The sequence below is a fragment of the Elephantulus edwardii genome, unplaced genomic scaffold (assembly GCF_000299155.1).
Source record: "Elephantulus edwardii isolate Elephantulus edwardi_28Jun2011 unplaced genomic scaffold, EleEdw1.0 scaffold00217, whole genome shotgun sequence".
NCBI lineage: Eukaryota > Metazoa > Chordata > Mammalia > Macroscelidea > Macroscelididae > Elephantulus > Elephantulus edwardii.
The window spans coordinates 3,668,477-3,688,063 of record NW_006399967.1 but is presented as its reverse complement, the minus strand read 5'-3'; the positions used below and the strand labels follow the sequence as shown (position 1 = coordinate 3,688,063).

The 19,587-nt window shown below is 60.3% G+C and overlaps 2 protein-coding genes across 2 annotated transcripts in view; one reads left to right on the top strand and one right to left on the bottom strand.

The window, feature by feature from the left end:
- LOC102853130 overlaps positions 1-17,199 on the top strand; it is a 23,230-nt gene extending 6,031 nt beyond the window's left edge. Inside the window, exons 4-15 of the mRNA XM_006898007.1 lie at positions 1,800-1,854; positions 2,672-2,820; positions 3,002-3,044; positions 3,199-3,827; positions 4,776-4,857; positions 5,368-5,465; positions 5,576-5,708; positions 6,082-6,218; positions 6,296-6,423; positions 13,912-13,969; positions 14,218-14,414; positions 16,997-17,199. Coding sequence (XP_006898069.1) covers positions 1,800-1,854; positions 2,672-2,820; positions 3,002-3,044; positions 3,199-3,827; positions 4,776-4,857; positions 5,368-5,465; positions 5,576-5,708; positions 6,082-6,218; positions 6,296-6,423; positions 13,912-13,969; positions 14,218-14,414; positions 16,997-17,199 — 1,912 coding nt within the window. The remainder of the gene's footprint in view (positions 1-1,799; positions 1,855-2,671; positions 2,821-3,001; positions 3,045-3,198; positions 3,828-4,775; positions 4,858-5,367; positions 5,466-5,575; positions 5,709-6,081; positions 6,219-6,295; positions 6,424-13,911; positions 13,970-14,217; positions 14,415-16,996) is intronic.
- Positions 17,200-19,316: 2,117 nt separating this feature from the next.
- Positions 19,317-19,587, bottom strand: part of LOC102852720 (chromosome unknown open reading frame, human C19orf26) — a 5,863-nt gene continuing 5,592 nt past the window's right edge. The window contains exon 10 of the mRNA XM_006898006.1: positions 19,317-19,578. Within this exon, the coding sequence (XP_006898068.1) occupies positions 19,317-19,578 (262 nt within the window). The remainder of the gene's footprint in view (positions 19,579-19,587) is intronic.

Sequence of the window (19,587 nt, the reverse complement as noted above, 5' to 3'; positions counted from 1 at the left end):
GCTGCCTGTCCCCCAGACCACTGCCTGCCTGTCCCCCAGACCACTGCCCGCCTGCCACCCCAGACCACTGCCTGTCACCCCATACCACTGCCCGTCACCACTGCCTACCACCCCAGATCACTGCCTGTCACCCCAGACCGCTGCCTGTCACCTCCTGCCCCCCCCCGACCAGCCCCCATCACACTTCCTGCCTACCACCTGCTTCCCCATCACATTCCTTCCCAATACCTGCTCCCCTGTCACACTTCCTGCCCGCCACTTGCTCCCCCAAACCCCCGTCTCACTTTCTGCCCAACGCCTGCCCCCCTTGTCCTTCTTCGAGCCTCCCTGTGTCACATTTTGCCCCTCCACCTGCTCCCTTGCAGCGCCACTTCCTGCCTCCCCACCTGTGTCACTTCCTTCCCCTTCACTAACCTCCCCTAAGGCAGGTCTCACTCCTTGTCCTGGCCCCGTTCTCTTCCCCACAACCCACCCCAGGACTCCCCCACCACTTGCCTCTCATTCCTGGCTGCACCTCGCCCTCTTCTCTCCCTTCCTCTCAACCTTCCCACCCTCACTCCTGCCCGCATTTGTCACTTTACCTGTCTCCCTTCTCTTCACTCCACCCATCTCCTCTCTCCTTCCTGTTCCTGCATTTTCCTGGGTTTCACCTCTTCACTTCCTGCTTGTCCCCCTTCTGTTCTCCCATCCTTTCTCCATGGTCCCCTCACCACCTGCTCCTCTCCTTCCTCCTCCCTCCCCTTCCTTCCCTCCCTCCTCCTTCCCTCTCCCCTTCCTCCTGCTTTTCCTCCCCCTCCCCTTATGCTCTCCCCACCCACTTTCCCTCCCTTCCTCTCCCTCCCTCCCTCTCACCTCCCCTTCTACCCTCCCCTTCCTCCCTCCTTTCCCTCTCTCCTTCCTTCCCTCTACCCCCTTTCTCCCTCCCTTCCACCCCTTTTCTCCAGCTTGTGCTTTTTTGTGGCCTCACTCCCTCTCTCCTCCTGGGTCCTTTCCCTTCCTTTTCTTCCTCTCTCTTTCCCTCTCTGCCCAGGGCAGACAGGACGGGGTGGCATGAGGGCGGCCACACACTTTCCCATGAGTTGAACTGCCAGGGGCAGGTTGTGTGTGTCTGTGTGTCTGTGTGTGTACAGCTCATGCTTGCGCCAGGACGCAGGACCCCTTGGCCTACTCTGTGGGGATCGCCCTGGGTGCTGTTTACCTGCTGGGGCAGGGTATGCACAGCTGCCAGAGAGCTTATCGCACCCCCCAGCTGCCACGGGTGGGACCTGGTGTCCCCGACACCCTGGCACACCCTGTTCATGTCCACAGAGATGGGTGGGGGCCCCCAGAGGTGCTGGGGCCATGTGCATGTCTCCCCCCTCGGGTGGGAGCCAGGAGCAGTGCTGAGCTGGAAGATACCAGTTAAAACTCCCAGTTCAGAGCCCTGACGTGTGCCCACTGCCAGGTTTCCTCTGTGGGTTTTCAGTGGCCGGTCGCTAGCAAGTCCAGCGCCAGGCTTGTCTTCTGAGGCTGCTGCCTTCTAACAGGAGTCTGTACCTTTATAGCGGCAGCGAAGGGTGCTTGCTGTTAGCTCGTGGTCAGCAGGTCTCGGGGCCCTGGCGTCCGGCAGGAGGCCCTGTGCTCCCTTGCTGCTGTTGGTGCCCAAAGTTTCTCTCCCCATGAACTGAGGCCACCAGCTCCGAATCCTATGAGCAGGGACGAGGTGTGGTGACAGGACAGGCCACAGCCCGCCTGTGGACCCCAGGTCCTGGCTAGGACCTCCAGCCAGCATGGCCTCCCCTGTTGCCCTGTTCCTCCAGGACGTCCTCAGGGACCCCACCTGCATCTGCCGGTCTCCTGAGGGGCACCGGGGAGGCAAGTGCTGACCCTATGTCTGCCCACCAGACCTCTCAACTTCTCAAGACCGTGTCTCGGTGTCCCAGCGCACCCAGGTCTCAGAAAGCATCCAGACTGTGGGAGGGGAGCCCAGCTGCGAGGGGTGCCTGCTGAGTCGTCAGGCCCCCAGGGGCTGGCTGGCTGGGGGTCCCTGGTCACCAAGATCTGTGGACCTTGGGACAGGAGTGACCACTGCCCCCAGATATGTGGCGGGGACCCTTCCACAGGGAGGCTGTCCTGCCTGCCTCTCCCTGAAGAACCGTGCGGAGTCAGCCTGGTTGTGTGGGTCCCTGTGTCTGCCTGGGCCCAGGTCATGTGAGGTTCTCATGTCCAGGTGGCTTGTGCGGGGTCCCTGTGTCCTCCCAGGTCTGGCTCTGTGGGGTCTCCATTTCCACCTGGGCCCAGGTCATGTGGAATCCCCATATCCACCCAAACCATGTGAGGTCCTCGTGTCTGCCTGGGCTGAGGCCGTGTGATGTCCCTGTGTGTCCAAGCCTGTCCCAGGCCATGTCTACCCAAGCCAGGCTGTGTGGGGTCTCTGTGCCCTCCTGGGCTCTGTGGGGTCCCTGTGTCTGCCCTGGACTGGGCAGCCTTGCCAGCAGCTGGCCCAGGAACAAGAGTAGAAAGGCCCTTTATCTGAGAGAGCATAATAGACTGGACTCGACAGTGTCCGTCCTGGAGAAGAGGTGAAAGGGTCTGCGGGCAGGCGGTGAGTCGAGCCCCTTGGGGTTTAGAGGACTTGGGGTTCTGGCGCCCCGTCTGGCCGACGTTGCCCAGTCGTCTTGCTTTTTCTCAGTGGAGCCGCGCACCTCCTGGGGACTGGGACTCTGTCCCCAAGTGTACCGTGAGGAGGAACGTGCGGACCTGTCTGCAGCCGGCGCTTGTCAGGACAGACAGAAGCCGTGTCCCCACTGACCGGAGCAGCGCTATGCTGGCCCCCTGTCGGCAAGGAGGGACTCCAGCTGGGGTGTTGTTTGCATGGAGCTCCCTCTGACAGCTGCCAGGACGCTGCCACCCTGCGGGCTGGGCCTTGATCTGTGGCCTGTGTGGCCCGAGACTGGCCATGGGGAGCAGTGCCACGCTTCCAGACGCCAGTGGTCGCCACACCGTCCTCGTCCCTGTGCAGACACGCCGCAGAGCTGGACAGTGGCCTGGCTGTGTCCCCCTTGGTACTTGGCCAGGCAGGCCTAGCTGACTGACTCCCGCTGCTGTGGACACTTGTTTGCAGTTCTGGCCACCATGCCCAGTGCTGGGGTGACAGGCTTTGCATTAAGCTAGACTTCTCACTCATGGTGTCCTGTGAACCCCCTCCTCGTGTCCTAGGGGCCATTGCAGCACCTGCAGTCACTGCCGCGGCCCCCCAGATGCTGCCGGCCTCTGCTGCTCCTCCTGGCAGTGACTGGGCGGGGCCAGGCACTCTGCTGGTCACGCTGTGTGGTCACTGTGGTGACAGCGCCGGGCCATGCGGAGAGCCCTCTGTCGGTCACCCTGTGTGGGTCACCGTGGTGGCACTTGGCCATGCAGAGAGCAGTGGGCATGGCTCGTGAGCCCTTTGTCAATCACCCTGTGTGGTCACCCTGTGGCACCGGGCCAGGTCATGTGGAGAGCCCTCTGCTGGTCACCCTGTGTGGTCACCGTGGCGGTGCAGGGCCACGTGGAGAGCGGTGGGCACGGCCGGCGAGCCCTGTGTGGTCACCCTGTGTGGTCACCGTGGCGGTGCAGGGCCACGTGGAGAGCGGTGGGCACGGCCGGCGAGCCCTGTGTGGTCACCCTGTGTGGTCACCGTGGCGGTGCAGGGCCACGTGGAGAGCGGTGGGCACGGCCGGCGAGCCCTCTGCTGGTCACCTTTTGTGGTCACCCTTTGTGGTCACTCTGCGGGAAGGCACGTATCTTCTTGCGCAGGCACTTCCAGCCCCGTTCTTTTTTAGCGTTCACGTGTGGCCTGAGATGAGGTCAGCACTGTGAAAAACTTATGATGACTGCAAAGCCTCCACCCTGCTCCCCGCAGGCTTTAGGGGTTCAAGTGGCTGCTGTCCATACGCATGCTGTCCCAGTCACACAGGTCTGCCTGATGGGGGCCGGAGGCTCAAGGCCTCAGGACCCAGCTCTAAAGGACATTCCTGGCTGCCAGTGAGTGGGCATCCTGGGTGGAGGGCCTGTGACTGAGTGGACTTGGTTGCTGTGGTCAGGGTCCTAACCCCAGCCCTGGAGTCTTGGTCGTGAGTCTGGAGTTTGTGGGTTTGGTCACGGAGTCCTGACGGTCCTGTGGGGTCTTGAGACCACGCCGGCATCTGCTTGTCACGGGGCGGGAGAGTAGTGTCGCGTGTGCACAGCTTTGCAGAGCTCTATGGACGCTCAGGCTTCTGGGGTCCCTCCAGCCCTGGCCCCTGACTCGGGCTGTGATGTGCTGGCCTCTGGTTCAGACACCACGCTGTGCGTCTGTTACTTGCAGCCCTGATGTGGAAGGTGAGCAAGGCGGCGTGCAGTCGTCATCATCTTCTCAACTGTGTGTGGCCTTGCTCAGTACTGTGGGCATTTCACCAAGGAGGACAGGGCCAGGCCCCGCCGGGAGGACCGTGTCCTCTGTCCTCCTGGCCCTGCTCTGAGACCACCTCATGAGGAATGGCCCGTGGTGCTCTTGTGCCGTCTTGCCTATGGTTGCACTGGGGTAAGGGACAGCCTTTTAAGGGCCTAGACAGTGGAGACAAGCCAGGTCTGGGGGTCTGTGCTGGCCACACCCATTTGGACACCTGTGCTAAGGGGTGAATGGAGTGAAATGTTTCTGAGAAAATGGGGGCCATGGCGATGCTTGAGTTGAGGGATCTCCCTGCAGAAAGGTGTGTCTATCAGCCCAGAGGTGCTCCATGCCCGACCAGGCTGACCCTGTCCTGTACCTGTAGGGAGATCCAGCTCCTGCGGCGACTGCGGCATCGCAACGTCATCCAGCTGGTGGATGTGCTGTGCAATGAGGAGAAGCAGAAGATATATCCTTGTGTGCGCAGAGTGTGCACGGAGAGGCGGGGGTGGGTGGGTGTGAGTGTGAGGACGTGCACGGAGAAACAGCAGGAGACATCCTCGTGCACGTATGTGCGTGCATGCATATTTGTACACGTGGGGAGAAGTGTGTGTGTGTTCATTTGGTCATGTACGTTTGTGTGGGGTCAGAAGGCTCTGGACAAGGTCTAAGGGAAAGCCACAGACACCTTCCTGGACAGGGCCTGCCGGGGCTCACTAACCTCGTGTCACCCCGTGGTCCGCAGGGTCCCTGATTTTTCTTGGCCATTTGTTACTGAGCTGACCTGCAGCTGGACAGTGGGCTTGTTAGCAAGCCAGCCTGGCTTTCTGTGGGCAGGGGTGGTGGACTGTGGAGGCCTCCCCAGGCTGTGAAAGTCCCCCAGAGTGTGTGTGGAGGGCCCCCCTAAGGTTGTGGAAGGTCCCCCAGGGTGTGGAGCCTCACAGGGTGTGGAGCCCGGGAATGCTGGCTTCCTTGACACCGGCACGTATATGGTGATGGAGTACTGCGTGTGTGGGATGCAGGAGATGCTGGACAGCGTGCCCGAGAAGAGGTTTCCTGTGTGCCAGGCCCACGGGTGAGTCCACACGCCCAGGCCCACCTGTTCCTTGCTGCTCCTCCCTCTTCTCAGCCCCCCAGGGCTGGGGGTCCCCCGGCCCAGCCGCTAGTGAGCCCCCCTCCTTGCAGGTACTTCTGTCAGCTGATTGACGGGCTGGAGTACCTGCACAGCCAAGGCATCGTGCACAAGGACATCAAGCCCGGCAACCTCCTGCTCACCACCGGCGGCACACTCAAGATCTCCGACCTGGGCGTGGCCGAGGTGGGCATGGCCGAGGGGAGGGGGCCCCGGGGGTGGGAGGGGGCAAGAGGAGAGGTAGAGGAGGTTGTGGATACTGGGGCAGGAGACAGGGCTGAGGTAGGCCAAGAGGGGCCCAGGGTGGTGAGGGAGTGGGTGCTGGTGCAGGCAAGGGTGGAGGTGGGGGAGGGCACAGATACTGGGTGGATAGAGCGTGGCTGAGGTGAGGCCAAGTGGGGTACACAGATGGGATGGAGATGCCGGGGACTGATGTGAGGTGGGGCAGCATGGGGCAGAGAGGAACCGAGGGGAGCTGGGGCTGAGGTGGGGCTTGGATCTGCCCACAGTGGAGGGTTATGGGACCTGAGAGGGTCTCTGCTGAGTCGCCATCCCGCAGGCCCTGCACCCCTTCGCTGAGGATGACACGTGCCGGACCAGCCAGGGATCACCAGCCTTCCAGCCGCCCGAGATTGCCAACGGCCTCGACACCTTCTCTGGCTTCAAGGTGGACATCTGGTCTGCAGGGGTCACACTGTAAGTGCCGGCTTGCACCCACAACCCAGCTCGCTGAGGAAGGCAGGGCGTGTGTCACTGAGTTCTGGCCTCTGCAGGTACAACATCACCACAGGCCTGTACCCTTTCGAGGGGGACAACATCTACAAGCTGTTCGAGAACATCGGGAAAGGTGACTACACCATCCCCAGCGACTGCGGCCCACCACTGTCTGACCTGCTGAGAGGTGAGCGGCCTGAGGCACGTTGCGGGGGCAGCGTCTGTCACACGGCCTTGCTGTGCCCCGGGTCTTTGGAGCAGGGTCTCCACACATACCAGCCCTGCAGCGTCCACCTCACTTTCCCTTTGGCCGCCAAGGTCTCCTACGACACTGTGTGGTGGGGGACAGGAGAGGGACGGGGATGCACTGGGGTGCTCGGCAGAGCCCCGCAGTGTAGGACGACCCAGGCAGTGCTGGAAGGAGCCCTGATGAGGGTTTCTAGTCGAAAGTCTGATTGGGCCCCTCACCTCTGCCTGGGAGAGGGCATTCCCTGGTGTCGCCGGCCCCTCCCTACCTGCTGACCTCTGTGTCGACCCTGGAGTTGGCAGCAGATCCCAACCTCAGGGCCAAGCAACTCCACCTGTCACCTTTCCTTGAGGAAGCGGCAGGTGGCACTGTGGTCAGCCCAGAGAGAGTGTCCTTCCTAGGAGATCAGCCCTAGATCCTAGAGTGGGGGATGAAAATCCAGGAGGGCGCTGGGACTCTGTCTATCATGGTGTGTGGTTTGCTTCCAAACTTGCCGGACCTTTACCTTCCTGGCATTGGCATCTTAGGGGCCAGGACAGCCATCTGCTCCATTCTGACTTGGCTGGCACAGGCTCTGATCTGCAGCTCTCAGCAGGTCCCATGCCGTGTGACCCCTACGGGCAGTGGCTTGACGTTTGCCCAGTTGGGTGAGCACGGGCCAACTCAAGAGCGTCTCCTGTGTCCGCTCGGCCTGAGCCCTCCTCCCAGCAGAGGCCTGACCTTCCCCCTGCAGAGACCTCACTCTCCCTGCAACGTCAGGACTCACTGGCCAGTCGTCATCACCCACCTTGAGGTGCCCAGTGACTGCCTGGTCAGCAAGCAGGCAGTTCCAGCACAACTTCTGACCAAGAAGGAAGACCTGGCGTCGACCTGCTTATGAAAAGCCCACCTGGATAGGGCGGTCATCGTCCTGGACCATGTCGGCTGGTGTGTCCTCCTGTGGAAGGCGCACGCAGTGCACCTGGGGACAAGCTGCCACCTCAGAGTCAAGTTTGGGAAACACGGTCACCAGTGAAGGGCCTTGTAATGCTGCGTAGTGAGACGACGTCAAGTGTGTGAGTCTACGGAAACAGAACGCTCAGAAATAAGTGGATCCTGAAGGATCACAGCCCAGGCGTCTGTGAGCGAGACTGACGCAGACCATCCTGAACTAATGGGACTGAGGCCAGCTGTGTCGTCATGCCAGGACACCAGGTGCCTGCCGTCCACCTGACGGGGCCTTCTGCCTCAGGGCCACCTCCACGGCCACCTCCAGGTGCTGCATCATTAGGGGAAGAAACACCCTGCTCTCTTGGGATGAGTGGTGGAGTCAGTGTCCGCCTCTCAGGTCAGCAGTTCGGGCATTAGGCACTCCGCACCAGAACTCCTTACCCAGCGGGAAGTGTCCACATCTGCCCATTCCTGGGAAAGGCGATCCCCCAGAATGCTGCATTGTGGACCAGTGTCACCGCCACATGCAAGTGGAAACGTGCAGTCAAACCGCAGGTGAGAATGGCTGGAGCAGTACATCGATGGGGAGCGGCCCGACATCCAGGCTGGACTGAGAAGAGGCTGTGGAATCAGCGCTGTCCTTGCTGATGTTGGGGATCTTAACCAAGAGTGGAGGTCACTGGAAGGGTGACTGCTCGTGTCGTATTGACCCAGGAACGACATCAGACTATAGACTGTAAGGGGTAGAGAAGCCCAGGCAAGAGTGACCATTCCTCCCAGCCGGGGACAGCGTGGGTGCAGCTGTGTCCTTTACACCAGGTCGGTCTGTTTGCCACGTAAATAGCCTAGGGAGTGAGGAGGTGAGGAGGGACACAGCAGCAGGGCTGAGGCAGGTGCGTGAGCGGCCTGTGGTGGGCCGGCAGGAGGAGCATGCTTCCTCAAGTCGAGGTGATTCCACGATGAAGATCGAGACACATTCCCAGGGAGAGACCGATGGAGAGACAGGACAACCATGCTGTAAGTGCTGAAGAGATGAGGAGGGCGTGCACGTCCAAAAACTTCAACAGGGTGAAGAGGGAAGCCACAGCCTGGGAAAGAATATTTGTAATGACATGTCTGATAAGGAACTGATATCTAGAATTTACAGAAAAATCAAGCACCACAACAAGATCAAGGTAAACAATCCAATCACAAAATGGGCACAGGATGTGGACAGACCACCAAAGAAGACATTAAGATGGCAAGAAAATACATGAACAAATGTTCAAAGTCCCTGACTCTGAGAGAGATGCAACTCAAAACAACTATGAGATACCATCTCACCCCAGTATTAGCAAAATTTAACAGAACAGCAAGCAACAAATGCTGGCGAGGTTGTGGAGAAACTGGAACCCTTATTCACTGTTGGTGGGAGTGTAAAATGGTGCAACCACTGTGGAAGGTGGTATGGCACTTTCTCAAAAAGTTGCAAATAGAAATACCATTTGACCCAGCAATTCCACTACTGGGAATATACCCCAAAGAGACCATAACTGACATCCAAGCAGATATATGCACACCCATGTTTATTGTGGCTTTGTTCCCAACAGCAAAGAGCTGGAAACAACCCAAGTGCCCATTAACAAACGAATGGACAGAGAAGCTGTGGTATATTCACACAATGGAATACTACACTTCATTGAAAAATGAGAACTCATGCAATATTATTCAGAATGGGTGACCCTGGAGGACATCATGCTGAGTGCGATATCTCAGTTACAAAAGGACAAACCCTGCATAACGCCACTGTTATAAAAGATGACTGACAGAGAGGTTGGGAGGAACTAAGAAAAGAGGGGATAGATAATGAGCTCTGCACTGAAACAGAAGAGGGAAAGAACTGCTTAAAAGGAATATATGATTAGGTATTTGCATGACGAGTCCAGAGAAGAGCTGCACAGCAGAGTGGACTGGGGCGGGGAATGGTACAACAGTGAAAGATTTTTATTTTTTTCCATAGAGAAGCAAACTGGGGGCGTGGGCAGGGAGGAAAATGTGCAGCAGTGAACAAATGGAAATCCAAGTTTCAAATCTCAATTTAAAAAAAATTAAAAATTGAAAAGAAGAATAAAATAGTTAATAAAAAGGACTGAAGAGGAAAGAGGTCGCTTTCAGGACTAGGGAGTGACTCAAGCCGTGGTGTAGTCAGGTGTCTCGCATGCGGGGAGCTGGGCGATGAGTGACTGGGTGGCCGTAAGACCTTTGAATCTTGGTTGTGTGCCTGGGGCCGCCAGGAGTGCAGGACCCAGGGCCACCAGGATGCAGCCACGTGCTCCTTCAGTCAGGGGTGACAAGACAGCGCAATGGCATGGCCAGGGCAGGCGGGCTGCGGACGGGGATGTGAACCCAGGACCAGGCGGGGTTGGGGCTCTGTGCTGCTCAGGATGGCTGTGACTCAGCGTAGGGATGGCATGGTCCTGGGCAGGACGGCCACACTCACGGGCCGTCAAACCGTGGCTCGGCACCCAGTCAAAGCACTCTGTGGGTCGGGGCCGGCCTGGTCTAAATCTCCATTCTCCCTCGTGCAGGCACCTGGGCCCCACCTGTGTGTCCCCTCCTGACCGGATGCCCCATCTTTCTGGGTGCCCCATCCTGGAAGAATCCAGACAGGGCCTCACTGAGAGGCAGCGGGGCAGCGCTCAGGCTGTGACTGGTGCCAGCTTGTGTCCAGGCCTGGGGCTGGCTCTGCCAGCTTGTGGAGTGACCACAGGTCTTCGTGTAGAGCTGTGAAAATGGCCGTTCAGGAGGAGGACCCCCTCCTCAGGGCACTGTGGGGAGCAGCTCTGTCCCAGCGCCTGGCTGCCCTCCGTCCGCTGACCTGATCCTGTGCAGGAGCTGGGAGCACACACGCCTTCGGGGTTTACATGGTGGCGAGGGGGGTGGACCCTCAGGCCCCCTCCTGTCGTGCTACTCCCAGCTTGGGCAGGTGTGACCCAGCCCTGTGCCCCTCACTCTGGGGCTGGAAGCCCACTGCGTCTCCTCGAGGTGGTCTCTGTGTCTGTCCTGCTGTCCCCTTGTCCCTCCTTGCAGCAGCTCTGGTGGTTAGAGCGCACCTCTTTCTCGAGTCTCTGGGGTTCTCCATGCTGGTGCCCTGGCTTCGAGGGACACCCTTTACTGCTGACCCTCAGCCATGCTCTTGACTATCTCGATGGTCTCTGTGTGTCTGACGCTTCTTGTCCGCAGTGGACACTCGCTGTCTTGCTCTCTCCTGGCTACTCCTTGGTGCCTTATTTATGTGGTCACTTGTCTCTCTGGTCCCTCACCCTCTTTTGCGTGGTCCTGTCTGTTATTCTGTGCGAACGGTGGTCTCGCAGAGCCCCCTGCTGCACTGTGTGTCCCTGCTGTCCACTTGTTTGTCCTCCTGTGGTTGTCCACTGTTGGGATCACAGGCCACGGTAGATGTGGAGGAGAGTGGCCTACAAGCCTGCCTCAGGAGGAGAATCGTCATTTCCTGTTGAAGTGTAATCCTGATGTTACAATGGAGACGGTCCCAGTGTCCGGTTACAGCCGGCCTCATCCAGCAGACTGTGGGTTTTCCGTGGTCGGGCTGAGTCCACGGGCCTTCGCCGGCTGGCCACTCACAACTGCTAAGGTGGTGGCCCATGAGTGACCGTAGCCTTGCTGCTGTTTCCATTTGACCAGACGCCGATGACCAGGCCTTTGTTTTGTGGTCACTCAGGGTAGACCCCCAGCCCTTCTGAATGTGACTGGGCCCTGTGACTGCGTGCAGTGGACATCCGGGTCCCTACCTTCCGCAGAGCCTTTCCACCTTTCCTCCTGAGCGGTGAGACCACAGCTTGTCCTCAACAGCCCCCAGGGAAGCTTCCGACCCGCCGCCTCGGGCCACACCCTGCCCCCTGACAGGCGGTGGTCCTGGCAGTGCTTTGTGCCCAGGCCCCTGTGCCGCATGGACCACACACCTGTCTCCTGAGAAAGGGACCTTTTTTAGGAGTTTGCCGGTCTTGTTCCACGTGTTTGATCTAAAGTAAGTTACACTTACCAAGGAAAGAGAGTTTGCTGTGTAGTAAGCTGTCCTAGGCGACCCCGGGTGAGCGTGAGGCCTCTGGGGACACCTCAGACCTGCCCCCCAGGCTGCCCCAGCCCCCTGCACCCACCGTGCTTACAGCTGTGGGAGCTTCTGGGCATGTCGACAAGGCTTCGGGCCTCTTCTCGCCCTGAGGGAAGGCTGGGTGAGGCCTCTGAGCACCAGTTCTGACTTGCCTACAAAGCTCATGTCATCCTTGGGGACCGTTGGGATGGCCCATGGGGCACAGGCGTCCTGTCAGAGCCACAGACTCTCAGGTCTCCATCCAGGTCACCACGCAGGACACCCGTTGGGGGTCAGTCCCTTAGCCAAGCCATCTGTTACCTCTGAGCCTGGCACCACCTTCACCCCACCATGTGGAGACAGGTTTGTGTCCTGACTTCACGATAGAACTTCTGTTTAGACTTCCCAGCGCTCATGAATTGGTGAACGGTTCATGCCAGCAAGTCACCTGTGACTCACGGTGACCTTCCGAACAGCAGATGTGAATCCTACAGTCTCCTCACCTTACCTTACCGTCTGAAATGCTTGAGCCAGTGTTAGACTCGCTGGGTCACAGCATCTCCTTGGGGGTCTTCTCTCTTTCTCTGACCTTGACTTTTTCAGCGTGATGTCTTTTTTCCAAGGACTGGCCCTTCCTGACAGCGTCCCCAAAGCCTGTGAGCCAAGGTTCCCCCATCCTGGCCTCGGAAGGACAGCTTTATTTGTCCTTTTGGCAGTCTGGGCTCCCAGGGAGCTCTGGTAGCCTAACTGTAAGGAGTTGTGCCGCCAGCCCAAAGGCACGTGGCTCAAAGCCCCCAGCAGCTTTGCAGAAGAAACCTAGACAGTCGCCCGTGCAGTTCACAGCCTCTGAAAAGCTGCTAGAGGGGCAGCTGTGAGTCTAAGTAGCTTGACCCTCCCCAGCCAGAAGTAACCGTTTCCCTAGAGAGTCCCAGTGGCCTAGAAGGGAGCGCTGGCGGCAACGAGCCGCACTGCTAACCCAAGGGTGTGAGGTGCACGTCCGCCAGCTCCTGCTGGGGAGAAAGATGGACGGGACAGCCTCTGCATCCGCCAGGCAGTCCTCAGCCAGCACAGCCACAGTGGCCTCGTGGTGAGGAGGTGGGCTGCCAGCCAAAAAGCACATAGTTCGAGTCCACCAGCTACTCCAGGAGAAGGATGGGCAATCTCCTGTCATTTTAACACCTGAAAGCTACCTGAGAATGAGCCAGGAGCTGCCCGTAACAACACTAGGAGCTCAGGGCCTCCAGCACCACCATTCACACCAGCTCTGCTGTCGTCTTTATTCCTTACCTCACTCGCAGGTGCACAGGAAGCAGCTGAAAAGGCCACGCTTGAGTGAGGCGCACCCCAACCTCCAACTCTCGTCTTCCTTGCTCACCAGCACTTCGGAGAGGGCTTGGACAGCAGATTTCCACAGGGCTACTTGTCTTGGATTTCTTGACTGCTCTTACCACGAGTGTTGGTTGTGGATCCAAGTAAAATGAAGTCTGATAACAGTCGTCTTCTCCATCTGTCGTGATGTTGGCTGGTCCGGTGGGGGTTTTCACTTTCTTGATGTTGAGGTGTCATCCGTATTGAAGTCTTTGATCTGCAGCAGGAGCTTCAGGTCCTCACTTTGAGCAAGCAGGGCTGTGTCACCTGCATTAACAGCTGATGCGTCTGCTTCCAGTCCCAGCACCAGGTTCTTGACAGCGTCCAGCGTCTCGCATGGTTTCCCATTGTGGAGATTGAATGGGTGTAGGGAAAGGAGGCAGCCCTGACACACACCTTCCCTGGTTAGAAGCTGTCTTGCTTAGGGTTTATGTTTTCACGTGAACACACTTACGTGTTCTGAGTCCCATTCTCTGTCATCCATAACTTGGTCCACAAATTTGTGTGTTGTGAGTTGTCTAGACACATGTTCAGTCACATGGAGATTTGAGAACCGTGCTTCAGGTTGAACTGTTTGGGTGAGACATGAAAGGACTCGAGGGGCATGGAACGTGCTGGTTTCAGTGGCCAGAGGTGTGGGTGCTGCCACGTTTCTCCCTCGCTGTCCTGGCTTCAGTGTGGTTGGGGCCTTCTCCTTGCTTGAGTTCCAGGGAATTCCTTGAGCGTCTGTCAAACCTGGTCCACCCGGCATGCCGCTTTCTGAGACTGTCCTGGTTCTCGAACATGGGATGTCTCTGTCCCTTAGGTGTCTGGCTCTCTGCAGCTCACACTGTCCACGGGAGCAGCCTTCAAGCCTCTTGACCACTACGCTTTGCCCCTCAGGCCTCTCCCATGAGTCAGCTCCACAGTGGGCCTGGGTGGTTTGGCCCCCCACCAGCAGAAGTGACCTGTGGAGGGTTGGGTCCGTTTTCTTTCATGGCAGAGGCTGGGCAGACGGACATTTGTACAGCACTGAGCCACCTGACCTGCTTGTGTCTCCTCAGGGATGCTGGAGTACGAGCCGGCCCGGAGGCTCTCCATACAGCAGATCCGGCAGCACAGGTGGGACTGGGGGGGGGGCCGGGGCTGGGCTGGGGGGGTGCAGACCTTGCAGAAGGCCCCTGGTCCCAGCTGTGAAGTCGGGGTACAGCTCAGGGTGCCCGCGGGTGCGGTGTCTCCTCAGGCGTGGTCTGGAGCGGCCTGGGATGACTGCTCTGCACGTATCTGGGGTTCAGAGTGTGGGTCAACTTGAGACGCCCACATGAGTAGACTTACTGGGCCAACCCTGCTGCACCCCCATCCCACCCCAGCTGGTTCAGGAAGAAGCACCCGCTGGCCGAGGCGCTGGTGCCCATCCCGCCCAGCCCAGACACCAAGGACCGTTGGCGCAGCATGACGGTGGTGCCCTACCTCGAGGACCTGCACGGCTGTGCCGGCGAAGTCGAGGACGAAGGCCTGTTTGACCTCGAAGACGATATCATCTACACGCAGGACTTCACAGTGCCTGGTGAGCCCCCGTCCTCAGTCCTTACAGAGCCTGCACCCACAGCCTCCCCGATAACCTCCCAGATAACCCCGACAGCACACCCTTCATGGGCTCCCTGAGGCAGCGCCCTCACCCATGCACATGGGACCCTTAGTTACAGGAGCCGTGTAGGTCAGAGTGATGGGCACCTTGAGGGTGAGGGCCAGCAGGAGTTTAGGGGTCCCCGCTGCCCTGACACCCTGCTGCCTTCTTCCCCAGGTGACGAGGACACTGAGGCAGGGCTTAGAGAGGAGACAAGTTCCCAGCGCAGCGAGGGTTCTGGCCTTCGTGACGAGGACACTCAGGCAGTCCTAGTGCAGGAGGACGTGCTGCAGGCCTTAGCCTAGTGGCCTTAGGCCGTGCCCACCGTGCCCACCAGCCCTCGGCTGAGGGCCCTTCAGCCTTGCACTTCTTCGCTATTGGAGACTGTCTTTGTTCTCTGCTGGGGCTGGTTCTCAGGTTCTGCCTCATAAAAGGTTTGGCCCACTGGCCTGTGTCTGTCTGGGGCGGCATCCGTATCTCTCCAGACCCCTCCCACCCTGCTCCCTTTTCTGTTGGCTGTGATGGAGGTAGGCTTTAGGAGACGTGGCCTAAGAGATGGTCTCCTACGGCTCAGGTGGGTGCGGACCCAGGGCAGGTTCCCCCACACCTGTCTCTGCTGCAGAGCTGAGTTCCCACCTTGCCCAGCTCAGCTCAGAAGCCAGTCCTTAAGCCTGGTGGGGAGTGTGTGCCCAGGGAGAAGGGGCACTGTGGGCAGTCAATGTGCAGCACATGGTCTGAGGACCCAGGACCCCACGGAGAGGTCAGAGCTGGAACCCAGCTCAAGTGCTCTTGAGTTGCCCGCAGATCAAGGCCACGTGTGTCAAAGCAGAGTGAGCTGTACAGATGGACAGCGCGGAGACAGACAGCGGAGTGAGCACAGACGGATAGCGCGGAGCAAGCTGGATAGACGGACAGAGCAGAGTGAGCCAGACAGATAGACAGCGCGGAGTCAGATGAACAGAGCAGAGGTAGCTGCAAAGACGGACAGTGCAGTGAGCCGATGGACAGACATAGCAGAATGAGCCGTATACATGGACAGAGTGGAGTGAGCCAGACAGACGGACAGAGCAGAGTGAGCCGTATAGACGGACAGAGCGGAGTCAGACGGACAGAGTAGAGTGAGTCATATAGACGGACAAAGTGGAGTCAGACGGACAGAGTGGAGTGAGCCGTACAGATGGACAGAGTGGAGTGAGCCACACAGACGGACAGAGCGGAGTGAGCTGAACAGATGGACAGCACGGAGTCAGATGGACAGTGCCGAGTGAGCTGGACAGACAGCGCAGAGTGAGAGGACAGACGGACAGTGCGGAGCACATCTTTTAACGACTGCATGTGGGATGAAGTTGCCACACCTTTCCTATGAGGCGCCTCTGGGTGAACTAGAACCTTTGACCTTCATCTTCTGCTGCGTGGCCTCACCATCGACCCTCCCTGTAACTGAAGCCCAGATGTGTCTTCCATGCTTGCCCAGAGCCAGGGGTGTCTCCTCGGGTCGCTCGGTCCTAGGCTGACCCCCGTGACTCTCACAATTGGAGGGCCAGCAGGCCCTGTGCGTCTCTGTTGTGAGGTTGGTAGGAGGTATTCACACTGCCCTGTGGGTTGCCCCTGTCCCTTTGAGGCAGAGCAAAGGCACGGGCAGGCCGGGAGCCGGGGTCGGGGTTAGGCACTGCCCCATGCTGCCCTAAGGAGCCTTTCCAAACAGCCTCTCCACTGCATGTTGGTCATCTGAGCCTGGACATGGAGCCGAGCCCAGGCCGATGTTTCCTCAGATGACCTGCACCCCGAGGGGCCTGCTGCCCAGCAGCCTGCCTCTGACCTGCCAGCCTCTCTGGCCTCTAGTCTGCAGAGACCCTGGGCAGTGGGTGCAGAGGCCAGGCGTCCTAGGTGGATATCCTCCCTGTGCCTGATCCTAGATGGCCAGGACAGCCCAGGGGACACCTCTCCTGACAGAGTCTCAGCCCCCCTTTACCCCTGAGCCCAGATTCCTCCTGCCTGGCTGCATGTACCCAGCCACCAGCATCAGCCCCCCAGGCTCAGGGTGCATGAGGACAGTGTGAGAGACTGGCACCTCACATTGAGGTAGATGGCAGGGTGGGGTGTCCAGCTGGATCCGGGGACCCCACTTGAGCTTTGGGGGGCTGTGCGCCACTCCTGAGACGGGGTCTCCCGCACCCCCCTCAGTGGCCCCTAGGCCACAGCATGCTGCTGCCAGAACTGTTGAATCACGTGCCCCAGGACTGGCAGCATCCGGGCTTGGTTTCTTCACCTGGCGGCTGCCTGCTACCCTGGTCTGTCCCCTCGCAGGTGAGACAGGCCAGTGTCCTCTGCCCTGTGCCCCATGGCCGTCGAGCTGGGCAGGCAGCACTTACAGAGGCCTCTGGCAGAGGTGCAGCTCCAGCTGTGCTGCAGGCCTGCGTCCAGGTGCCCAGGGGGCTTCCAGCAGGAGTGGAGGGTGTGCTGGGAGACGAGCATGGGCCACTCAGCTCCTGCTCAACACCCCTCGCCATCTTCCCCCCCAGGACAGGTCCTGGAGGACGATGCTGGTCAGAACGGACAGAGCCGGGGCCTGCCCAAGTCCTGGTGCATGAATGGCACCGAGGCAGCCCAACTAGGCTCCAGGTCAAAGGCTGAGCGCCGGGCCAGCGCGGCCTCCAACCCTGCCCGCCGGGCATGCTCTGCCAGCAGCAAGATCCGGCGGCTGTCGGCCTGCAAACAGCAGTGAGGGTCCTCCCACAGGTGCGCGGGGCCCCAGGGGAGGGCTGGGGGTTGTCCTGTCAGAGGATTGGGGGTGGTTCCTGTAAGCCAGAGGGGGGCCGGGTCCCTATCAAGCCACAGGAGGTTGGAGAACACAGGGCACGGCCAGGGACTGGTGGTGGGCATTCCGTATAAGCCAGAGGTGGGTTGGGGGTTTTAGGAGCCATGGGGGTAGCAGGGGGAAGCAGGGGAGGGCCAAACTGGCACAGTAGGAAAGGTCTGGGCCAGGTGGGACCCGGGGTCCCCCTCTGCGGGACTCTGGCACCCCGGCTGTCATCAGCTTTAGTGTGCCACAAGCCACTGACAGGCCACCAGGATCCCCCACCCTCGTGGTGGCTCCAACCCTGTTCTCGGGGTCCCTGCGCCCAGGAAGAAGTGCCTTGGGGCCCATCCTGGCAGTCAAGGGTGCTGATGCTGACTGACCCTGAGGCCTCAAGGCTCCCTTCTCCCGCCCGAGTGCCCCACTTTTAAGAAGCCCAGGTCTGAGACCCTGAGATATGTCACCTGTTCAGGACAGCGCCCTGCCCACACACATTCTGGTTCCCTGCTGTGAGCTGCCAGGTGGGCCCAGCGGCGCCAGGCAGAGGTGCTTCAGGAGGCTGTGTGCGGGCAGGCTCCAGAACGCAGCGGGCTGCAGCCACATCTCTCCCGGGAGGTAGAGGCGGCCAGTCGGCGAGAGCCACTGCTCACGAGCCCCAGAGTGACCTACCTGTCCTCCCTCCACAGCTCGCTGCCAGGGTCCCTTGCCTGGTGCCATGTCCCAGACCCTTGGTCTTCCCGTGGACTCAGGGGCGCCTCCATCGGGGAGGAACCTGCCACGCCCTTGGAGGGTCAGGGCACAGGGACAGCGGGGATGGGGCCCAGCCCTGCCCGCAGTCACCTGCACAGCACCTGTCGCCCATTGACACGATGTCCTGTGGACTTGCGGCCTCCCCAGGAGGGGAGGGCCCGGGCGCAGGCCGAGGTGTGGCCGCGAAGCCATCGCAATGCACTTTATGTTTAGACTACTGGTGTCTGCCCGCCCCGTCCCCGCCCTGCTCCGGAGCCTCCCGGCTAGTGACGGCGAGGACAGCCCCGCGCCGGGCCAGGCCGTGCCATGCATGCCCACCCGAGGGGCCCGGCGCCGCCTTTGGTTTGTCTGTTTGGTTCCTTTTTAAAAAAAAAGAAAAAAATAAACAGGTGGATTTGACGTGGTGTGAGGGGTGCTTGGTGATGCGGGTGGACAGCAGGGCGTGGGCGGATGGGTCACTGCAGGTGGCCGTCAGCCCCGCGTGGACCAGCCTGGATGGCCCAGCGTCCCCAGACCCACTCCGTTCGCGGGGCCCAGAGAAGACGTGGTGCAGACAAGGGTGTGCAGTAGATATTTATAACCCAAGGGGACACGATGACGGCGCGGAGGCCGCCCCGTCTTTTGGCAATAAATAAAGCTTGGGACACTTGAACCCTGGCCGCGTGGCTCCTTTCTCGCTCTGTTAACACTGGCGGCGGCGCCTTGGCTCCTCTGGATGCAGCAGGTGCGGGGTGGTGGGGCGGGCAGCCCGGTCACATGCAGGGACACGGGCGCGGGGTGGCCGGAGTGGCGGCAGCGGAGGTTATTGCTCAGAGGGGCGCAGATGGCCGCGGACACTCGCCGCGATGAGGTAAAAGGCGTGGGGGGCTGGCGGGCAGCGCGTCCGCTCCTGGAGGCCGGGGGTTCACGTCTGCCCTTGTGCACAGTGGCTGGCAGCGCCCCGCTGGACGAGGCCTGATGCCTCCCGGGAGACGGCGCATGCGTCTCGGCGCTCCAGCTGTTCACCAGCCCCGGGTCGCCCGCCACCCAAGCCAGTGGCAGCTGTCGCACGACGGTCTTTTCTGCCCCACGGCCACTGTCGGGGCCACAGGCAGTCCGATGGTCACCTCCAAGCATCACACCTCAGGATGCTCAGGGGACCCCACAGCATGCCCGCTAGGCCAGTGCGCGTGCGCCCTGCGGCGGCGCCGAGAGGCCGGAGACCTTTGGGGGACTCTGGGCGGGAGTGGGCAGCACGGGTGTCTCCCGCCCCGAGGCCCCGCACAGAGCTGAGAGAAACGAGGTGGGTGAGGGGCTTAGACCGGGCTGTGATCCGGGGACGTGGGGGCGGCAGCAGCCAGCACCGGGGCAGCGGCGATGGGCTGGGGGAGGGGTGGAGGGAAGAGTCTCTCTTCGAGGCCCGCTGCCAGCTTGTGCAGCAGTGACTCCGAGGGCTGGACGCATAGGCCGGAGCCGGGGCAGCCGCCGCCGCCGGGCTCCTCCTCGATGACCGGTATAGCTGCAGCCGCGTCGTCGGGCGCACACACCATGCGCGCAGGCGGGGGCGGGCCGTCCACGCTGTCACCG